Consider the following 17,393-nt stretch of genomic DNA (forward strand, 5'->3'; position numbering starts at 1 on the left):
CTGGAATATTGCTGAGTGCGGCGTTAAACAACAAACCAACCAACCGACAAGGATTCTGCTGTGTTTAAGTACAAGATATGCATCAGACTATAGAGTGAGTGAGTGAGTATGGTTTTACGCCGCTTTTGGCAATATTCCAGCAATATCACACGGCGGGGGACACCGGAAATGGGCTTCACACATTGTACCCATGTCGGGAATCGAACCCGGGTCGTCGGCGTGACGAGCGAACGCTTTAACCATCAGGCTACCCGACCGCCCCTCAGACTATAGAACAACCAAAGATGCGTGGTGTATAAAGAAGTAACTTAACTGGATTAAAATGATTTTAAACAGGCACCGATCATGGTTAAACAGATGGAACATGTAGTGTGACCGCTTGTAGTTACCTGACTGTCGACCCTCACACGGATTGTAACCACATGATCCAAACACAGTGATGTTTATCGCTAGCGGCCTGGATATTTCCAGACAAGCGCACTTTACAATTTTTGTCATAACTAACTAACATTCCATATAGCCGCAATGGTTTGATTTCACATGCAACTATCTTCGTAAATTAATAATCGCGATATTTCGAGATTCTGTTTCAAATGGCGAGGACTATGTTGGTCTTCACCAAAGTGGTATAACGTCTCAGACCTGCATCACTCAAGGCTTTCCTCCCACATCAACCCGACACGGTTGAATAGAACTGAAACCCTGTTCAAAGCAGCGTTAACCTCACTCACTCACTTCATATTGAAAGGAAAGTACATGTATTAATATTATCATTTATAGTAATCTTCGATCATCTAATGTATCACAACTCCATTCTCTTATGATAGTGAGTGAGTGAGTGAGTATTGTGTTACGCCGCTTTTAGCAATATTCCAGCAATATCACGGCGGGGAACTCCAGAATCTCTTATGATCAATAGCAGACAAATGACGATGAGTTTTGCCCACCACCGAATAGAATTGAACTGAATCTCTACACTATCACGCCTTCACATTACAGATTGAAGTCATGGTATATCTGAGGGTAGAAGTTTGGTGTTTTCAACAAATACCGGTCTCGGTACAAGCTACGGCAATATGGCGACGAAACAAACGGTGTTCATCACATCTCCGTTTCTCTCAAAATGTGGTAACTGATAAATATGGTGAAATTAAAATGAATGTGTTGTAGTATTTATTCATGTCGGCTAGGGGCACCCGGCCACACAGGGGGTACATCAAACCGTATTTCCCTCGTGATAGGTCTACAGTGTATTATGGCATCTACATGGCGTGTCAGTGCGGTCTGACTCGCGCCCTTATTGGAACATGGCCCACTTGCACAAAACGATCTTAGCGTTAAGATGACCGTAACTCCCATACGTTAATATAGGCTTACGATAGTCTTAGCGCTAAGATCGCTTCGTGCAAGTGGGCCAGCTGGACCAGTGTGCCGTTGTACAAAGCGATCGTAGCGCTAAGGTGATCGTAACTCCCATAGCTTCACATAGGCTTACGACAGTCGTAGCGCTATGGTGATCGTAACTCCCATACCTTCACGTAGGCTTACGACAGTCGTAGCGCTATGGTGATCGTAACTCCCATACCTTCACATTGGCTTACGACAGTCGTAACGCTAAGGTTGTTTGGTACAACGGCACCCAGTGGAGGATAGTGTGAACACAGATATTCATCGTCGAGATACGCTGGCCATTGTGTCCACCCGATCAACTCAACAGGAGCTTCCTGCAAAAAACAATGAATGAGACACTTTCCAGATTGTCCTCTAGAACAGATACATGTGGTCATGAAGTCACACACAAGACTGAAACGGAGACTACTACACAATACACAACGATGAACTTGAAAAATGACCAATCTCGTGTTTCAGTGAAAATGATACTTTTTAAAATGATCCCCAGAAACATGTTTTCTGTTCAGACATACATGTTCAAAGTTTCACTTCTTACGCAAGGTTCGAAGTTCAGGTTACAAAGGAGCAATTGTATTCAATATTTCTACAATAATTAGTATTTTTGTCGTTGTACGGACACGTGTTGCGAGACGAGGTAGTTATTTACTATATCTAAAGACGAGCTGTCAATAGATTCACACCCAGCCCAAACTAATCCCATCAATACAAACTGAGGTTTTATCCCCCCGCGCCATTGTATCAGAAGGTGAAATACGGGTCATGGAAATGCAGGGAGTCTCGGACTGGGATCGGTACTCGGTGACGCGGAAAGTTCTTGCGCTGGTACTTCCGGGTCCGTGCGTTAAGCCTATATAGACATGGCGTCTGTCTTTAGTTTAACTATGTGAAAAAATGATAATGATATAATAATTCTGTGTGGACATTAATCAAATTGACTTAACCTTTCCTTCTTCTTTTTTTCGAAAGGCTCTTCTTTATGCATAGTTTTGGTAAAAACAAAGTTGAACTGTTAATGCAAAGAATGCAAAGCATTTGACATTTAGAATTTACGGAAAACACTATATGTGCTTAGTTTCATAATCAATATAATATTTTAAAACCGGATGTAGAATTGCGTCTGATGAATGGTTTGCCTGGGCACGCATTGTACCTCAAATCTCGTTTTGAGCGAAGTTTTTGGGCATCACCCTAAAAGTGAAAACCGTATAGAATCCTTCGATACTCTCTTTAGTCCATTTCCCTTCAAGTCAATACTCGAACACTGTGTCATAAAATTATTAACAGTGAATAAATTACCTATTACTGTATAGAAGTTTAATTTGGTATTTAAATTATAGTGATATTTGAACGATTATAAATATGATGGAAATGTGATGAACATTATGAAGATTTGGGACCCTCGAATCTTCTTCCATCGCTTCTCAATGCATAATTACTGTCGTTGTTTGTTGTTGCTGTTTTGTTGTTTGTTTGTTGTTTTTGTTTTTTGTTGTTGTTTTGTTTGTTGTTTTTGTGTTGTTTTTTTGTTTGTTTTTTTTTTGGGGGGGGGGGGTTAACACGCAATTGTTTAACTATAATGAAATCTCATTTGAATTAGCAAAGCTCACTCCAAGCCAAATGTCCCCATAAGGCCAAGCAAGTGCTGCTTTCGCTTGTCAAATTACCAACGCTGGTTAATCATGGAACCTCTCCACAAATTCAAATTAATTGCGTCAGATTTAAATTTGACCTAAGGCTTGCCCTGACCAGGGCATGGCAGACAGATGGGACCCCTCCCTCGTCAAACCACGTGACAGGGATGGGGGACCACGGGGGGTCGGGAACAACATGTTTAGGCTGAACCCACCTCCTCCAATGGAAAAGAACGATGTTTGGAGGTAAAGGTCAGGGGTCGTAGTCTAAGAACAAAAGGGCAGCGATGTTCACCGTTGCTTTCACCTGACCTTGGTGACCTCGGGGGCAGCGATTACGTCGATGCAAGGTCAGTAATTGGTTTACGTGAGACTCGCCGGGCGATATAAGACCGGCTGCTCCTGTTTCTTGCATTACTAGACACGAGCTTTTACAAGCAACAAGCATGGCTGTTTACGAGAGCAATGCGAGCTTCTCACAAGTTGCCTTTACCGTAGAGGAAATTAATTATGGAGAAATAAGGTAAGGGTTTAATTCGAATATTGTTGACAAACGTTTTAATTCATTTCTTTTAATAGATATAGTTGTTTGAGATTGTATTCAGTTTTATTTAATTAACTTACCGGCAACCGGCTTTAGAAAAACAGGTAAATGACAAAACATTTTTTTGAGTTTTTCATTTTTGTGCAAATGAATATTTTTGTAACTGTGTTTTAAAAAAAACCCTCAATAAATCATAACAATAGAGTGTCACATTTTTTCTTGAAATGTAACAAATATGTGTAAGTATATGTTCAATACTGATATGCAGCCATTCACAAAATGCTTCATGTCCTCTGTAAGTGTGCCCGGTGTGAATGTATAAGTGTGATCTCTACTAGGATACGTGTTGCAAAGTGAAATCGGTACTTCCTCAAAACCGATACTTCTTCAGTTGTCAAAAGAAAATGTTTGTCAAGTCCGTAAACATGTCAAATTTGACGAATGTAGGCTTGTTACCTTGAAGCCAAAACATACCCTTTTAAAGAAACAAGACCGCTTCAAATAATGGTTCTTTATTAAGAAATGTTAAAATTATTATTAATATTACTATAATTATTATTATTATTATTAATGTAAAACCATGAAATAGTTTCACACGTTAGTGCAGCAAGCAAATATCTTTAAAATGCTATACCTGATTTCTAAAGATACTTGCCTATCATGTAGTGTGGGAACTTCGTCAGCGATATACACATGATTACGACTGTGATTTTTTATTTCCTAGATCAATATGGGAAAAGGACTTAGATGAAGACATTGAGTTTAAGTAATAAGTTTGATATTTAGAATATTATAAAATTAAATTGTCACTTATTGTACCGACAAGGAGTGTCCAACCTGGTTTTAGCGCACACGCAAATGTACCACGTGACCGCGCTGCGCATGCGTGAACGAGGGAGAAGGTCATATGAGGTGAGGTCTGGGGTCACACCGGTTACACACAGAGGTCAAGTTGTCGCGTGCTGGGCGGAGCGTGGTCATTCAGACCGACCACTCCTACGCGTGGACGTGCGGTCCACCGGTCAAACATATGATACTGCCAATTAAACTGATATCTTGTTAGCTTTAAGGCTGGGTATGGGTTAATCATATCCCTAGAAACAAGACAACCGGCATACTTATAAGATGTTTTTGGTAATTGAAGGGGTTAAAAAATCCGATATTATTTGTTTATTATTTGTTGCATTGTCTGTAAAGTCACAGTTAATAATCAAGTACTTAATATGCCACAGATTAGTATAAACAGCGGCTACACATTGATAATGCCCATCATGGAATGGTGCGTCTCCGTGGGCCATGCGTGCGCATCACGCACATCTGAGCCAGATCTTTGCACTGGCCAAGCTGATGTTTCGTGGATAAGGATGGAAAGACAAATATACTGTTAGTTAAAACGCACATGTTGCCTTGTTTGTTTATAATAATTATAAATAGTTAATAATTATCGATACTAATTATTCTTTATTACAACTAATTATTTACTCGTGAAGATCCGGGTTTGAAAAGGTCTTCAGCAACTCATTCTTTCCGTTAAAGGTGACTATGCTTGTCGTAAGAGGCGACTAACGGGATCAGGTGGTCAGGCTCGCTGATTTTCTTGATGGTTGTCATAGTATCCCAATTGCGTAGAACGATGCTCACGATATCAATCACTGTATTGTCTGTTCCAGATTTGATAATTTACCGACCGCCGCCATATAGCTGGAATATTGCTGAATGCGGCGTTAAAATAAAACAAACAAACAATATCAATTATATTTCATTTATAACTGTTCGATGTTGCAGCTTGTTGGAACCGAGTGAGAGAAGTGTGCTTGCTATTATGTCTGTGCTGATGCCATCGATACTTCCCATGATCCTCCTGGTTACGTCCTGGCAATTATGGTACATCTACAACGTGAACTGCCGAGACCAGACCTGCAAACTTCCGCTTCCACCAGGCAGTATGGGACTTCCGGTCATTGGGGAAACCCTCAATCTTGTGTTAATGGTAGGCTTGTAATTCGATTTAATTTCTGTTAAAATAAATAGTAACTATGCTTTCTAAACGAAAACGCTTCGAATAATGCATTTAATGTGTATTTTCTCAATTTAAAAAACATATTGTTTTCCCTTGAGGTTTGTCGGAAATATATTTTGATACACTTTTACCTCATGGTCCCATGGGGATTCTGGGTGAGAACATAGGTCCCTAGCATCCTGTACTTGTCGTAAGAGGAGACTGAATGGATCGGGTTGACGGAGAAGGTCATTTGCGTGGATCGATGCTCATGATGTCAGTCACTGGTGTGTCTGATTCGATTATTTCCTGACCGCCGTCATATAGCTGGAATATTGCAGACTGCGGCGTTAAACAACAAATAAACAATCATAAACGCAATGTTCCTCTTTTTCAGGGCGCCAAGTTCTACAAACAGAGACTCAAGTCGTACGGGAACGTCTTCAAGACACACATCCTGGGAAACCCCACCATCCGGGTAGTCGGAGCCAAAAACATCCGGAAAATTCTACTAGGAGAGCACTCCCTGGTGACCGCCTACTGGCCCAAGAGCGTCCGCACTCTCATGGGGGAGGGGACAGTTACACACGCCATGGGTGACACCCACCGCCACCGTCGCAAGGTCATCCTAAAGGCCTTCAGTCACAAAGCGCTGTCGTCTTACGTCGGCGCCGTCCAAGACGTCACCCGTTCCTACATCCAGAGGTGGTGTCAGCAGGGATACGTCTTTGGGTACCCAGAATGCAAGAGTATGACATTCAAGACCGCGTGTCGCGTGCTGGTGGGGTTCAAGGTCAGCGAGAAGGAGCACCAGCAACTCTTGGGAACATTTGGGGAGTTCATGGACAGCCTCTTTTCCCTTCCCTTCAATGTTCCAGGATCTGGCTTTAATAAGGTACACAGTTCGTTTGTTTGTTTGTTGGTTCTTTAACGCCGCGCTGAGCAATATTACAGCTATATGACGCAGCCTGTACATAACTGAATCTGGACCAGATAATTCAGTGATTGACATCATGAACATCGATCCAGGCAATTGGGAAACGATGATATGCATCAACTAAGTCAGTGAGCCAGACAACCTGAACCCGTTAGTCGACTCTTACGACAAGCATAGTTGCCCTTTATGGCAAACATGGGTTGCTGAAGACCTATTCTAACCCAGATCCTCACGGGTTACAGCTATATGACGGCAATCGGTAAATAACTGAGTCTGAACCTGTCCGACATTTAAGTGATTGCCATCATGAACATCTATCCACGCAATTAGGAAGCAATGACATGCTTCAACCAAGACCACCCGATCCATTTAGCCGCATACATCAGGCATAGGCTGCTGGTTCTATATTCTTATGGATACCTCACGTGGCATCATTCAAGGTTCAGTCTATACAGGTGCAAATAATGGACCACAGAAGCTCTGTTTATTTTCTAATACCGACATTTCAAATAGTAACAAAACAATCAATCGGCCGATTTGACAGCAGCACTAATTTTGTAACAAACCACTCGTCAGATATGAGACAGTGACGCACCATAAACTTATACGTGAATATTGGTTTTCACCAAGATGTTTCTCTCCAGGGTCTGAACGCTCGTCACAAACTGTTGTCTAAGATTGAGGAGTGCCTTCAACAACGGAAGGAAGAGGGGAGCGGCTTCGACGCCCTGTCCCTCATGATGGGGATCGACGGGGAGGAAAAACTAACGCTGGAGGAGCTGAAAGACGTCGGCCTTGAACTTCTGTTTGCTGGCCATGCCACGTGCGCTAGTGCTGCGTCATCCCTTCTGCTCCATCTCGCCAAGAACAAACACGTGAGTGCAGCTACTACTACTGCTACTACTACTACTACTACTACTACTACTACCACTACCACTACTGCTTCTTTGCTGCTACTGCTACTTCTTCTACTACTGCCGTACCACTAGCATCTGGAGCCTGGATTGGGCTTTCCTTCCAATACTGAATAGTGTTTACTTATATCACTCTACTGCTATTACTGGTATCACTACAGCAGCAACTCTACTGGGTTTTTTCTCAACTACTACTACTACTACTACTACTACTACTACTACTACTACTACTACTACTACTACTACTACTAGACTCGATTATCTACAGACCGCCGTCATATAGCTGTAATATTGCTGAGTGCAGCGTTAAGCAACAAACAAACATACTACTACTGATAATGATGATTATGATGATGATGATGATGATGATGATGAAAGGATACAGCCTTTTGAACGGGGGGGGGGGGGGGGGGGGGTCATGCACATGCACAATTGGTTAGAAATAATTTGGAATACAATTTGATTTTGTTAGCCCAAACCTAGTTCACTAATCGTTACAATTGTCCTTGTACCTTTATGTAGTCCGTACGTCGCAACTGACAATACCTAGTCGCGCTACAGGCCCCAAATCTTCCCCAGGGAACTCTTGCTGTGACATTACACAACAGTGACCCAACACAAGCAAATGTTATGACAAGCGGCGAGCACAATGGTTCAATAACCTTGAGAACTAACAGAAGATATACTGAAAGCCCGACTGACTGGAATTCCAAACGTGCACTCTGTGACGTAACGATGTCGCCATCACCCCGGGTCATTCACCCCTTTGCCCGGGGGTCTTAACGAACGCCCGGAGCCTGGTTGAGTCAGTTGCCAAACTGGTCATCCTTGCACCCCACAACCACCATAGTCACGGCTTAGTGCCGTTATACATGATTAATACGTAATGCGTAATGTGTGGACGTAAAGACGTATATAGATATATACGTCTTTGGTGGACGTAACTGTACGCTGAAAATACGTAACAGAAAAATCTTTTGTTTCCGAGGTATTCATTCGCGTTACGTCAAAGAGAGAAGGGTCATTACCCCATGTTGAGGTTTTCATTAATTCAGAAAAGACAACAGACACTTGCAATAGAGAGGTAACCCGGGGACAGTGTTAGAAACCAGTTAATGCTTGCCCCGAGCTAGTAACATCGATCCCAATTTGTTTGTGGGCGATTATTTACAGACCGCCGTCTAAAAGCTGGACTATTTCCGAGTGCGGCAAAGTAACAAACAAACAAACAAACAAACAAACTTCGACGTTAAACTACCATGCCGTTTAATAACTGATATACTGTTTTGAACCAGTCGTTCATCATGTAATAATTCCTTATATTGATATATTATTGTCTTGATGACAGGTTGTTGACCGGATAACGGAGGAACTAAGAGATCACGGTCTGGATGAGGATGACACGGAGTTGTCGCTGGAGAAAATAGGTCAACTAAAATACGTGTCCAATGTGGTGAAAGAAGTTCTTCGACTAGCGCCACCTATCGGGGGAGGATTCAGAAAAGCACTCAAAACATTTGAAATTGATGTAAGTCATTTTGTTTGTTTGTCATTTAATGCCGGACTATATTCAGCTATATGGCGACGGCCTGTAAATATTCGAATCTGGGTCAGACAAACCAGTGACTGATTTTATGAGGAACGTTCCACGCACAGGGGTATGATCAACCATGTCACTGTCACAGAGCCTAACAAACCGATCCATTTGTTCCAAGCCCGACAAACATTATGCATAGGTCTCAAGCAACCTTATATGTTGTCAGATTTGACTAAATTGGATTTGAGTGTTCAGTATTTGTGATTTTGGTGATTGGCTGTCATCCCGATGGCGTTGATCTTTGTTCATGCTTTCAGTCACTGGTTTGGCTGGTCCAGACTCGATTATTTACAGGTCATCGTGATATATCAGGAATGTTACTGACTTGAGATATAACAACATTCACTTACTCATATAGCAATATTTTAGCGTATGTTACGACTTTCTGCAACGCTTGGTACTGAAATCCTGTTTCGCTTTAAAATCCCTCTTTTCAACGACGAGTAATGCCGAATGATCGAAACACTCGTGCTTCATCGTCGTATCTAGAATGTGATAACGCAGCACTGGCATAAGTGGCATTAATTGCTAATTCGTATACTAATTGCTGATCTTATTTTATTTCAGGGCTACCAAATACCTAAAGGATGGACGGTCGCCTTCAGCATCCGCGAAACACAGGAACTTACAGAAATATTCAGTGAAAGTGACAAATTTAACCCCGACAGATGGAATTCAGTTTCCGATGACCGCTTTCATTACATTCCTTTTGGGGGCGGAAGTCGAACATGCGCTGGAAAGGAACTTGCGAAACTCATGCTCAAAATATTTGCCATTGAACTGGCAAGAAACTGTACGTGGCGACTTTTGAACGAGTCATCAAAAATGAAATATATTCCTGTTCCGCATCCGGTTGATGGACTTCCTGTTCACTTTTCACAAATTTCCAAAAACAAACGACCGCGTGCTTTCACGTGGTAAGGTGCACGTGAACGAGACACTATTGAATTCCATTTTTGACTGGTTCTGTGATTGCGGTTCGTCATAGTGATAGTTTATGTCACAAACAGAAGGAACGGCAGCGGCAAACCTGTCTGGCTCAAATGACCAACTTGAAATTCCGTCCTTATTTGCCTCTGAACATCGGCTTCAAGGTTTAAGTGGCACAAGGAATCGTTACCTTTCTTGTGGGGCCAAAGACCCGGGCTCGATTCCCCACATGGGTACAATGTGTGAAGCCAATTTCTGGTGTCCCCCGATGTGATATTGCTGGTATAATGATAACAGCGGCGTAAAACCATATTTACTCACTCTCATTCACGCACTCTCCCTACCTGTCTTATGATATCGGTAGATTCGTTTGGTATTGTTTTGCTCGTCGCTACAAGTCGGGTACACTTGCCTCATTGCCATGTCTAACCGTTCACACAATATAAAATATAAAGAGTTGATTCGGATACTTAAAAAAGAAATCTCCAGACAACCAGTTCTATAATATCAGTTTGTAATTTTGTAAGTTCAAGACTTCTATTTATGCAAATGGTTCCATATCCTGTGGACAAACCGGCTGAAAGAACATCTTTGAACATGCTAATCCAATGGTAAATCTTTCAGCATGCAAATGATTCAAATCAAACATTAGCAACATGTTTTTGTTTCAGTTATTTGTTTACTTCATCGATCTGATATCTGAAAGGAACGCGTGTGACGTTTCAATCCCAAAATCATGTCGCTGATATTAATCAACCTTACTATGACATTCTAACTTCGCAGCAAACGTCGGGAGTGTGTGTCCCGAAATGAAATGTGTGTTCACGCATACGCTCTTCATCCTTTGAATCTTGATTATGTTTATTGAATTTTTCATCTCGAAATGGGTTCAATTTTTTAAATATATCATGTTTATTTATGTCATAAAATTATGACATCAATCATATCAAAATGTTTTTAGATTTGAAATAGATCATGTTTATTTATGTAATAAAATTATGAAATTACATTCTCTTTGGTTGTTATTTTGCGCGATACATTTATAGGTAAATACGGTTGACTTTGTTGCCGTAATTTGCTACGGGGAGCTGCATCCCTCAGGCCAATGATCGTGGGTTCGAATCCCGGTGCTTGTGGCTTTTGTTTTAGATGTGCAATCACTACAGAACAGAAACAAACTGACATGGAAAGTGGTGTGACATGGACTTTAACAGCGACTTATATAGCGACGTGCATGCAGTGTGTGCGTGCGTGCATGCATGCATGCGTGCGTGCGTGCGTGCGTGCGTGCGCGCCCCCCTTTTCAGACACCTTACATGTTAACTGCGGTCTCAGCTAAGTTCAGTAATGTCCCTTTTTCAAAATCCTCGACCCGCCTATGGTCTGTCTGCTTCTAACAGTCTGGACTAATGCAGGTTTTACAGTGCTAGCACCCTGAGGTACAATGCCGCAGTTTTAACATACCCTACTCAGACACATTATACTGACTCCGAGCCAACCACTCCTTGTTTTAGCCCCTCAATATTGCAGAGCGACAGGCAGGGTAACAACAAGTAACACCTTTTAACGTCTTTTTGGTATGACACCTTGGGATGGAACCCAAGACCACTATTAAAAGAGGAACGGGCAAAGGGATTAGTTAACCGCAGGTACCGGTGTCCCCACAACTATTTATATTAGATAATACAAAAAACTTAATAAATCATAATTATCTTTTTCCCCCTGTTCTTTGATATGCTGAGTCTATTACGCCGAAATTTCTACAATGAGAAATTTCTATCAGAATGAGAAATACTTCATTCAGGGGTATCAATTACATTCGGTACCTAGACGAACTTTCTCCACGTCTGTTGACATGACCCTACCCTGACACCAGTTGCATGCTTTGTCCGTCACCTGCAGCCGGTATTTATCTCAACATCCCCCTTGCATAACAGACGCACGCCCCCTCCCCTCCCTTCGAGGGGTAACTTTCCCAGTTGGGTGGACTGTTAACACACCACGCAATCACATCCGGTACGCCGGTTTCACCTAAAAGCATGACCGGGTCACAACAGCGGACGGCTTTGATGCAAGCAGGCGCACCTGTTTCGACCACCCGTCTGCCACCTCCTCCGCAGCTCGCGTGACCCGACGTTGCTCAAGAACGCCACGACGACCCCACGATGAACTAGGGAATTGACTAACGCTATTGTTTTGCTCAACATTGGCAGATGGCGCGTACCCATCCTCAAAGGAATTATAGGAAGCCCATTTGCTCTGTGCGAGCACTGACTTCTGGAATTTATTGAAGAGATAACATCAGCAGATTAACTGTCACCGTACACCCCTTCCCACTCAATTCACCTCCGGGCCCCTCTCCCACCCTCCCCCTACCTCTCTCCCGCTCCCTCCCCCACACACTCATTCATACTTCTGAAGTCGTTCATATTCGACCATCAATGAGATGCAATCATTAAGGTGGTGGGTTGATGAAGTGGGCAGAGATTGTCCCACATAAACGATGTTGCCTGTCCCACAGTCTCTGAACCACATTATTTTCTCTTAAGCCCAGCCCTTACTATTACTGTAACGCTGTTCTAAACGAAGCAAGTCTAGATTTTCCACACGTTCAAGTTCTGAATCACCCATCTGACTAGGGCCTCTTTTCCATTTAAATGTAGCTGCTTGTTTCAATCACTTTTGTCAGAGGACAAGCGTCAGTCTAATGTTTTACCGTCACGATCCTCCAGATGCATTATGGGGTTAATTAAAACTGGTTTCTCGTTGGAGTTTTAACACATTACTTAAACATATTAATCTTTCAAACGCACTGCAATATTATTTAAAAAAAGTCTTGAACGTTATATAACCTATAATAACAGATGGCGCCAGGAATCTGCAGTAATATCAATGTCAAAATAGACTCTCATATGTTAAATGTCCCTGTCTATTCCCATCCAACAACAAAATGACAAATCTCCAATATATTTTTTTCTTGATCTATGCCCAGACACTCTTCAGTAACGTGCCACACATCCATGTTGTCTCGGGCTTACTATTACTCGCATATAATAAATTTATATTCCGTATTTGACCACCTTCAACCAATGACATTCAAAGAACTATTTTTGGTTGCCAATGGAGGCGTTCAAACATCTATATATAATTTTCCTAAGAGAATGATCTCTCTGGAATAATAATTATCATATGTGCATTTATAGAGCGCAACAATTCACAAAATAACTATGCTCTGTGCGCTTTAGCAACTGTAAGACTGTTAAAACAGAAATGTCTTAAGCTGAGATTTGAAAGAGGATATAGTGGGATCAGATTTCAGATTTTCAAACAGCCGTCATGATCCTGCCCAAGCGGAAGAGTACAACTTCTGTCTGTACGCATATACTTGTACTTGCATGTATACAATCTCTGGAAACGTTACCATTCATCTCCATCAGTGGTTACGGCCATGGCGTCCAAGGCGCGGCAATACAGTGAGTGAGTGAGTGAGTGAGTGAGTATGGTTTTACGCCGCTTTTAGCACTATTCCAGCAATATCACGACGAGGGACACCAGATATTGGCTTCACACATTGTAGCCATGTCAGGAATCGAACCCGGCGTGACGAGCGAACGCTTAAACCACTAGGCTACCAGACCGCCCCCGCTGCAATTCACTGCAGAGTTGCGTGGGTTCCAGTACAAGGTTAGCCGTTACTATGATCATTGATTGGTTTGTTTGGCAGCACCATGGCCGCGCTCGTGGTTTTAAATTGTTCAAGTGATAGTGTATAGTAACCAGCTTTAAAACATACAAATTTACCACAAAATGTAAAAGATAGATCCAAACAATATATTTGCTTCGTCAAGTTTACAAAAAACATCCCAGCCCCTAGCTCTCACTATTCTGACCAATACAATAGAGAAAGATATTCCAATGGTTATCGTGACGCTTGTGTCATCTAAAAGTGTAATTCGCTGAAACCAACGCTCCTACTCCACAGACCTAACCAAACTCAAGTAAGAATTCAGATCTGACCTTAAAGTGTGTTCCATGAGACAGACATTTTAATTAACACTATCCGAAACTAGAATTAAGGATAATATCCCTTCTAAGTAGAAACAGTGAAATAAAACAAAAGGACAAAGTCATCGATACCCCCTGCAATGGTAAATAATTGTCGTGGATACGTGAACTAGTTATACTGATTAGTTACCATGGAAGTAATTTTTCACAAAATCCCGAACTATAGAAAGGCACCAGTTCACCACTAGACCTATCTATGTGCCAAGTTTTGCACGGACGGGCAGGGATAACAAAGCATTAACAAAACTTGTAGCAAGGAAATAGTGATGCAGAGCTTCAGACTTTTCATTTGGACTACACTGTTGTTCTCAGTTGGTTAACACAACTCGTCCTTATAAGAGGCCGTCTAAATCAGGAAAAAGTGGCAGTTGAATGAATTGGCTAAAATTTCCACAACAGTAAATTAGTCAGCTTACCAGTTTCATGTTGGATCAGGAAGTATGTGTAAAACCTGAAAATATTAGGCTCATCTATACTTCCCGGGTTAATCACACATTACATATATTCCTCGAACATTTCAGAGAATATACATATTTCCTGATCAGCCATATACACGCAAAATGCACTATAGCTTGATATTTGTGCAAATCCTCTTTAAGCAAAAAAGACAGATTCCAGAGCTATGCTCTTGAAACAAAACGAACTCACGTTTAACCTTGAGCTTTGTTCTCACAATGTGCAGGTATCGTAACTGATTATACATTACTCCATGAAATACTCAATTTGTACACAAACTTACAGGATCGGTTATTAGGAGGAAACCTATTTATCTGCTGTATTTCAATTACAAATATTAAACAGCTTGTGAGCTACGTTGGTAAACGCTAAACCTAAACACTTTAAACATTATGAATAGCAAAGTCACTTTCAACACTTTATTGGTGTGTAGACAAAGTTTCAGGTTAAGATCTCGAGCGGGCCCTGCAGCTTTTTATACAACCGTAAATCTTTGAATAAACGCCGGTTTAACCGACATAATATATTTACACTGTTCAAAGTGATGTCCAGCCGATAAGGAAACGGCCGTATACTTTTGTAAATCAACAATCAACGTCAACAATTAACAAATATTAGATCACATATGATACTGCAAAACATGTTTTGCTATATAGAGTCGGACCCCGTCATCTCGAGATCGGTTATCTCGAGTGTACCGATATCTCGAACCTAACGTAGAAAAAAATTAACGACCTATTTAGTCTTCAAAAGTCACTGAAGCGTACATACTTTTACTTGCAAGAATTGGTTTAAAAGAAACAAATGTTCCCCTCATATCACTTAAAGGCGTCTTTAAACATAAACTTGATATGTTTTTCCATAAATAGATTTTATATGTATATATTCAAAACACATTGAAAAATATCACGCGGTTTCAGGGGGTTAGAGAAAAAAATTCTGAAATTTTCACAGTAAAACAGTAAGTAAACATTTAGTATCATTACATTTGGCCATGCAGCTAGTACTTGTAGGAAAAATAAGTAATTCAACGTCAATAATCAAATTTGGTTTGTGTATATTTTGTTATTGCAGCAATGTGTTCCATAATCCCTACGTTATTATGTCGTTATTGCAGCCAAGTTCCATAATTCCTACGTGAATAGTTCCATATTGCAGCCATGTGTTCTATAATCCCTACGTGAATATTTTGTTATTGCAGTCATGTGTTCCATAAGTCCTACGCAAATACTTCCTTATTGCTGCCATGTGTTCCATAATCCCTACGTAGATATGTCGTTATTGCAGCCATGTTCCATAAGACCTGCATGAATATTTCCTTATTGCAGCCATGTGTTCTATAATCCCTACGTGAATATTTCGTTATTGCAGCCATGTTCCATAATTCCTTCGTGAATATTTCCTTATTGCAGCCATGTGTTATGCAATCCCAACGTGAATATTTCCTTATTGCCGCTATGTGTTCCATAAGCCATGTTATATAATCCGTACGTAAATATGTCTTTATTGCAGCCATGTGTTATATAATCCCTACGTAAATATGTCGTTTTTGCAGCCATGTGTTATATAGTCCCTACGTAAATATGTCGTTATTGCAGCCATGTTATATAATCCCTACGTAAATATGTCGTTTTTGCAGCCATGTTATATAATCCCTACGTGTACATTTAGTTATTGCAGCCATGTTATATAATCCCTACGTAAATATGTCGTTATTGCAGCCATGTTATATAATCGTTACGTAAATATGTCGTTTTTGCAGCCATGTGTAATATAATCCCAACGTGAATGTGTCGTTGTTGTAGTCATTATTATTTGGCATGTTATCCCAACTATTTGAAATTAAAGCCACCAGAAGTAAAACTTCATATGTATGAAACGATGCCAAAGATGAGCTTAACCCCAATAATAAAACTTGGTTCCTTAGAAAGGGTTGAGCAATGTTCCTGAGATATCCATTGAGATGCCTAGAAGTCGCAATCTCCTCGCCATTCACTTCGACTTGTGCAAGATTCAACATCTGGTGTGACAGTGGTAGTTTGTCGGAATCACGAATACATGTATATGAATGACATTTTAGAATATATTAGAATGAAAACACATTATTTCATTTCAAACAATAGGTTCCTCATTCATTGCAAATATCAAATGATACACAGAACATACTACAATACTACACTGTACCATGAAATAACCTACAGGAATGTAGGAGATATGTAGATTTTATGAACGCTTCACGGCGTTTTAGGAACTTGCTTCCGCATTTGAAATAAGCTTTGTCCTATGTCGGAGAATGTATCTGGACTGGCCCAGCAGAAACTGGGGGATGTTGGCTGTATTCTGTGTAACGCAGGTGGATAGATACATAAATAACGGTATTCCCCCAAAATGACAAGGCGTGGGGTTCGCTATCAAAAAAGTGTCGCAACATAGCAATCATCCCCGATTAACAAACTCGCGTTCATTTAGCTACGAGGGAGCGACTACATATTTCAATTCTCAATGTCCCTATGATATTTATAAAATATTAATCTTGTTGTATAACGTCTATTGTATAAAAAATGGGTGTATGGTTATGTATAATATATGATGGAAAGTAGACAGTATTTTATTCAATTCTGGAAATGATCTGAATAAATGTATGTGCCTATTATACAGAAGAAAAAGGGTTACTTTGATGATGATAAATAGTACACGATAGAAAATCGATATTGTTTAATTCAACTTATAATATCCCGTATAACATGATTAAAATAATCACTGTGTTAAAAAAACGTGCCTATAAGACAAAAATAAATGGGTTTATGTCAGCATGAAAAAAGATATTCTTTCTCGAGCACATTTTTTTCTCAAAAGTGCATGAGGTGGGCGGTAGGTCTTTTTGTTTTTTAAAATATTAAAACAAAA

At 40.8% G+C, this 17,393-nt stretch overlaps 1 protein-coding gene across 1 annotated transcript; it reads left to right on the forward strand.

Annotated features, from left to right (window-relative positions):
• Positions 1-3,490: 3,490 nt before the first annotated feature.
• LOC139453215 (cytochrome P450 26A1-like) lies at positions 3,491-9,956 on the forward strand. The gene is made up of 6 exons (XM_071234844.1): positions 3,491-3,567; positions 5,374-5,578; positions 5,985-6,482; positions 7,169-7,399; positions 8,787-8,966; positions 9,603-9,956. Exons 1-6 carry the CDS (start codon positions 3,491-3,493, stop codon positions 9,954-9,956), a joined length of 1,545 nt encoding a protein of 514 aa, XP_071090945.1.
• Positions 9,957-17,393: the final 7,437 nt, after the last annotated feature.

The sequence above is a fragment of the Haliotis cracherodii genome, unplaced genomic scaffold (genome assembly GCF_022045235.1).
Source record: "Haliotis cracherodii isolate W230 unplaced genomic scaffold, xgHalCrac1.p SCAF_9, whole genome shotgun sequence".
Taxonomy (NCBI): Eukaryota; Metazoa; Mollusca; class Gastropoda; order Lepetellida; family Haliotidae; genus Haliotis; species Haliotis cracherodii.

Coding starts and splice junctions, on each gene's coding strand:
- LOC139453215 (XM_071234844.1), top strand. CDS start 3,491: ATGGCTGTTTACGAGAGCAATGCGAGCTTCTCACAAGTTGCCTTTACC. Junction 5,579..5,984: donor CCCTCAATCTTGTGTTAATG/GTAGGCTTGTAA, acceptor CCTCTTTTTCAG/GGCGCCAAGTTCTACAAACA. Junction 7,400..8,786: donor ATCTCGCCAAGAACAAACAC/GTGAGTGCAGCT, acceptor TCTTGATGACAG/GTTGTTGACCGGATAACGGA.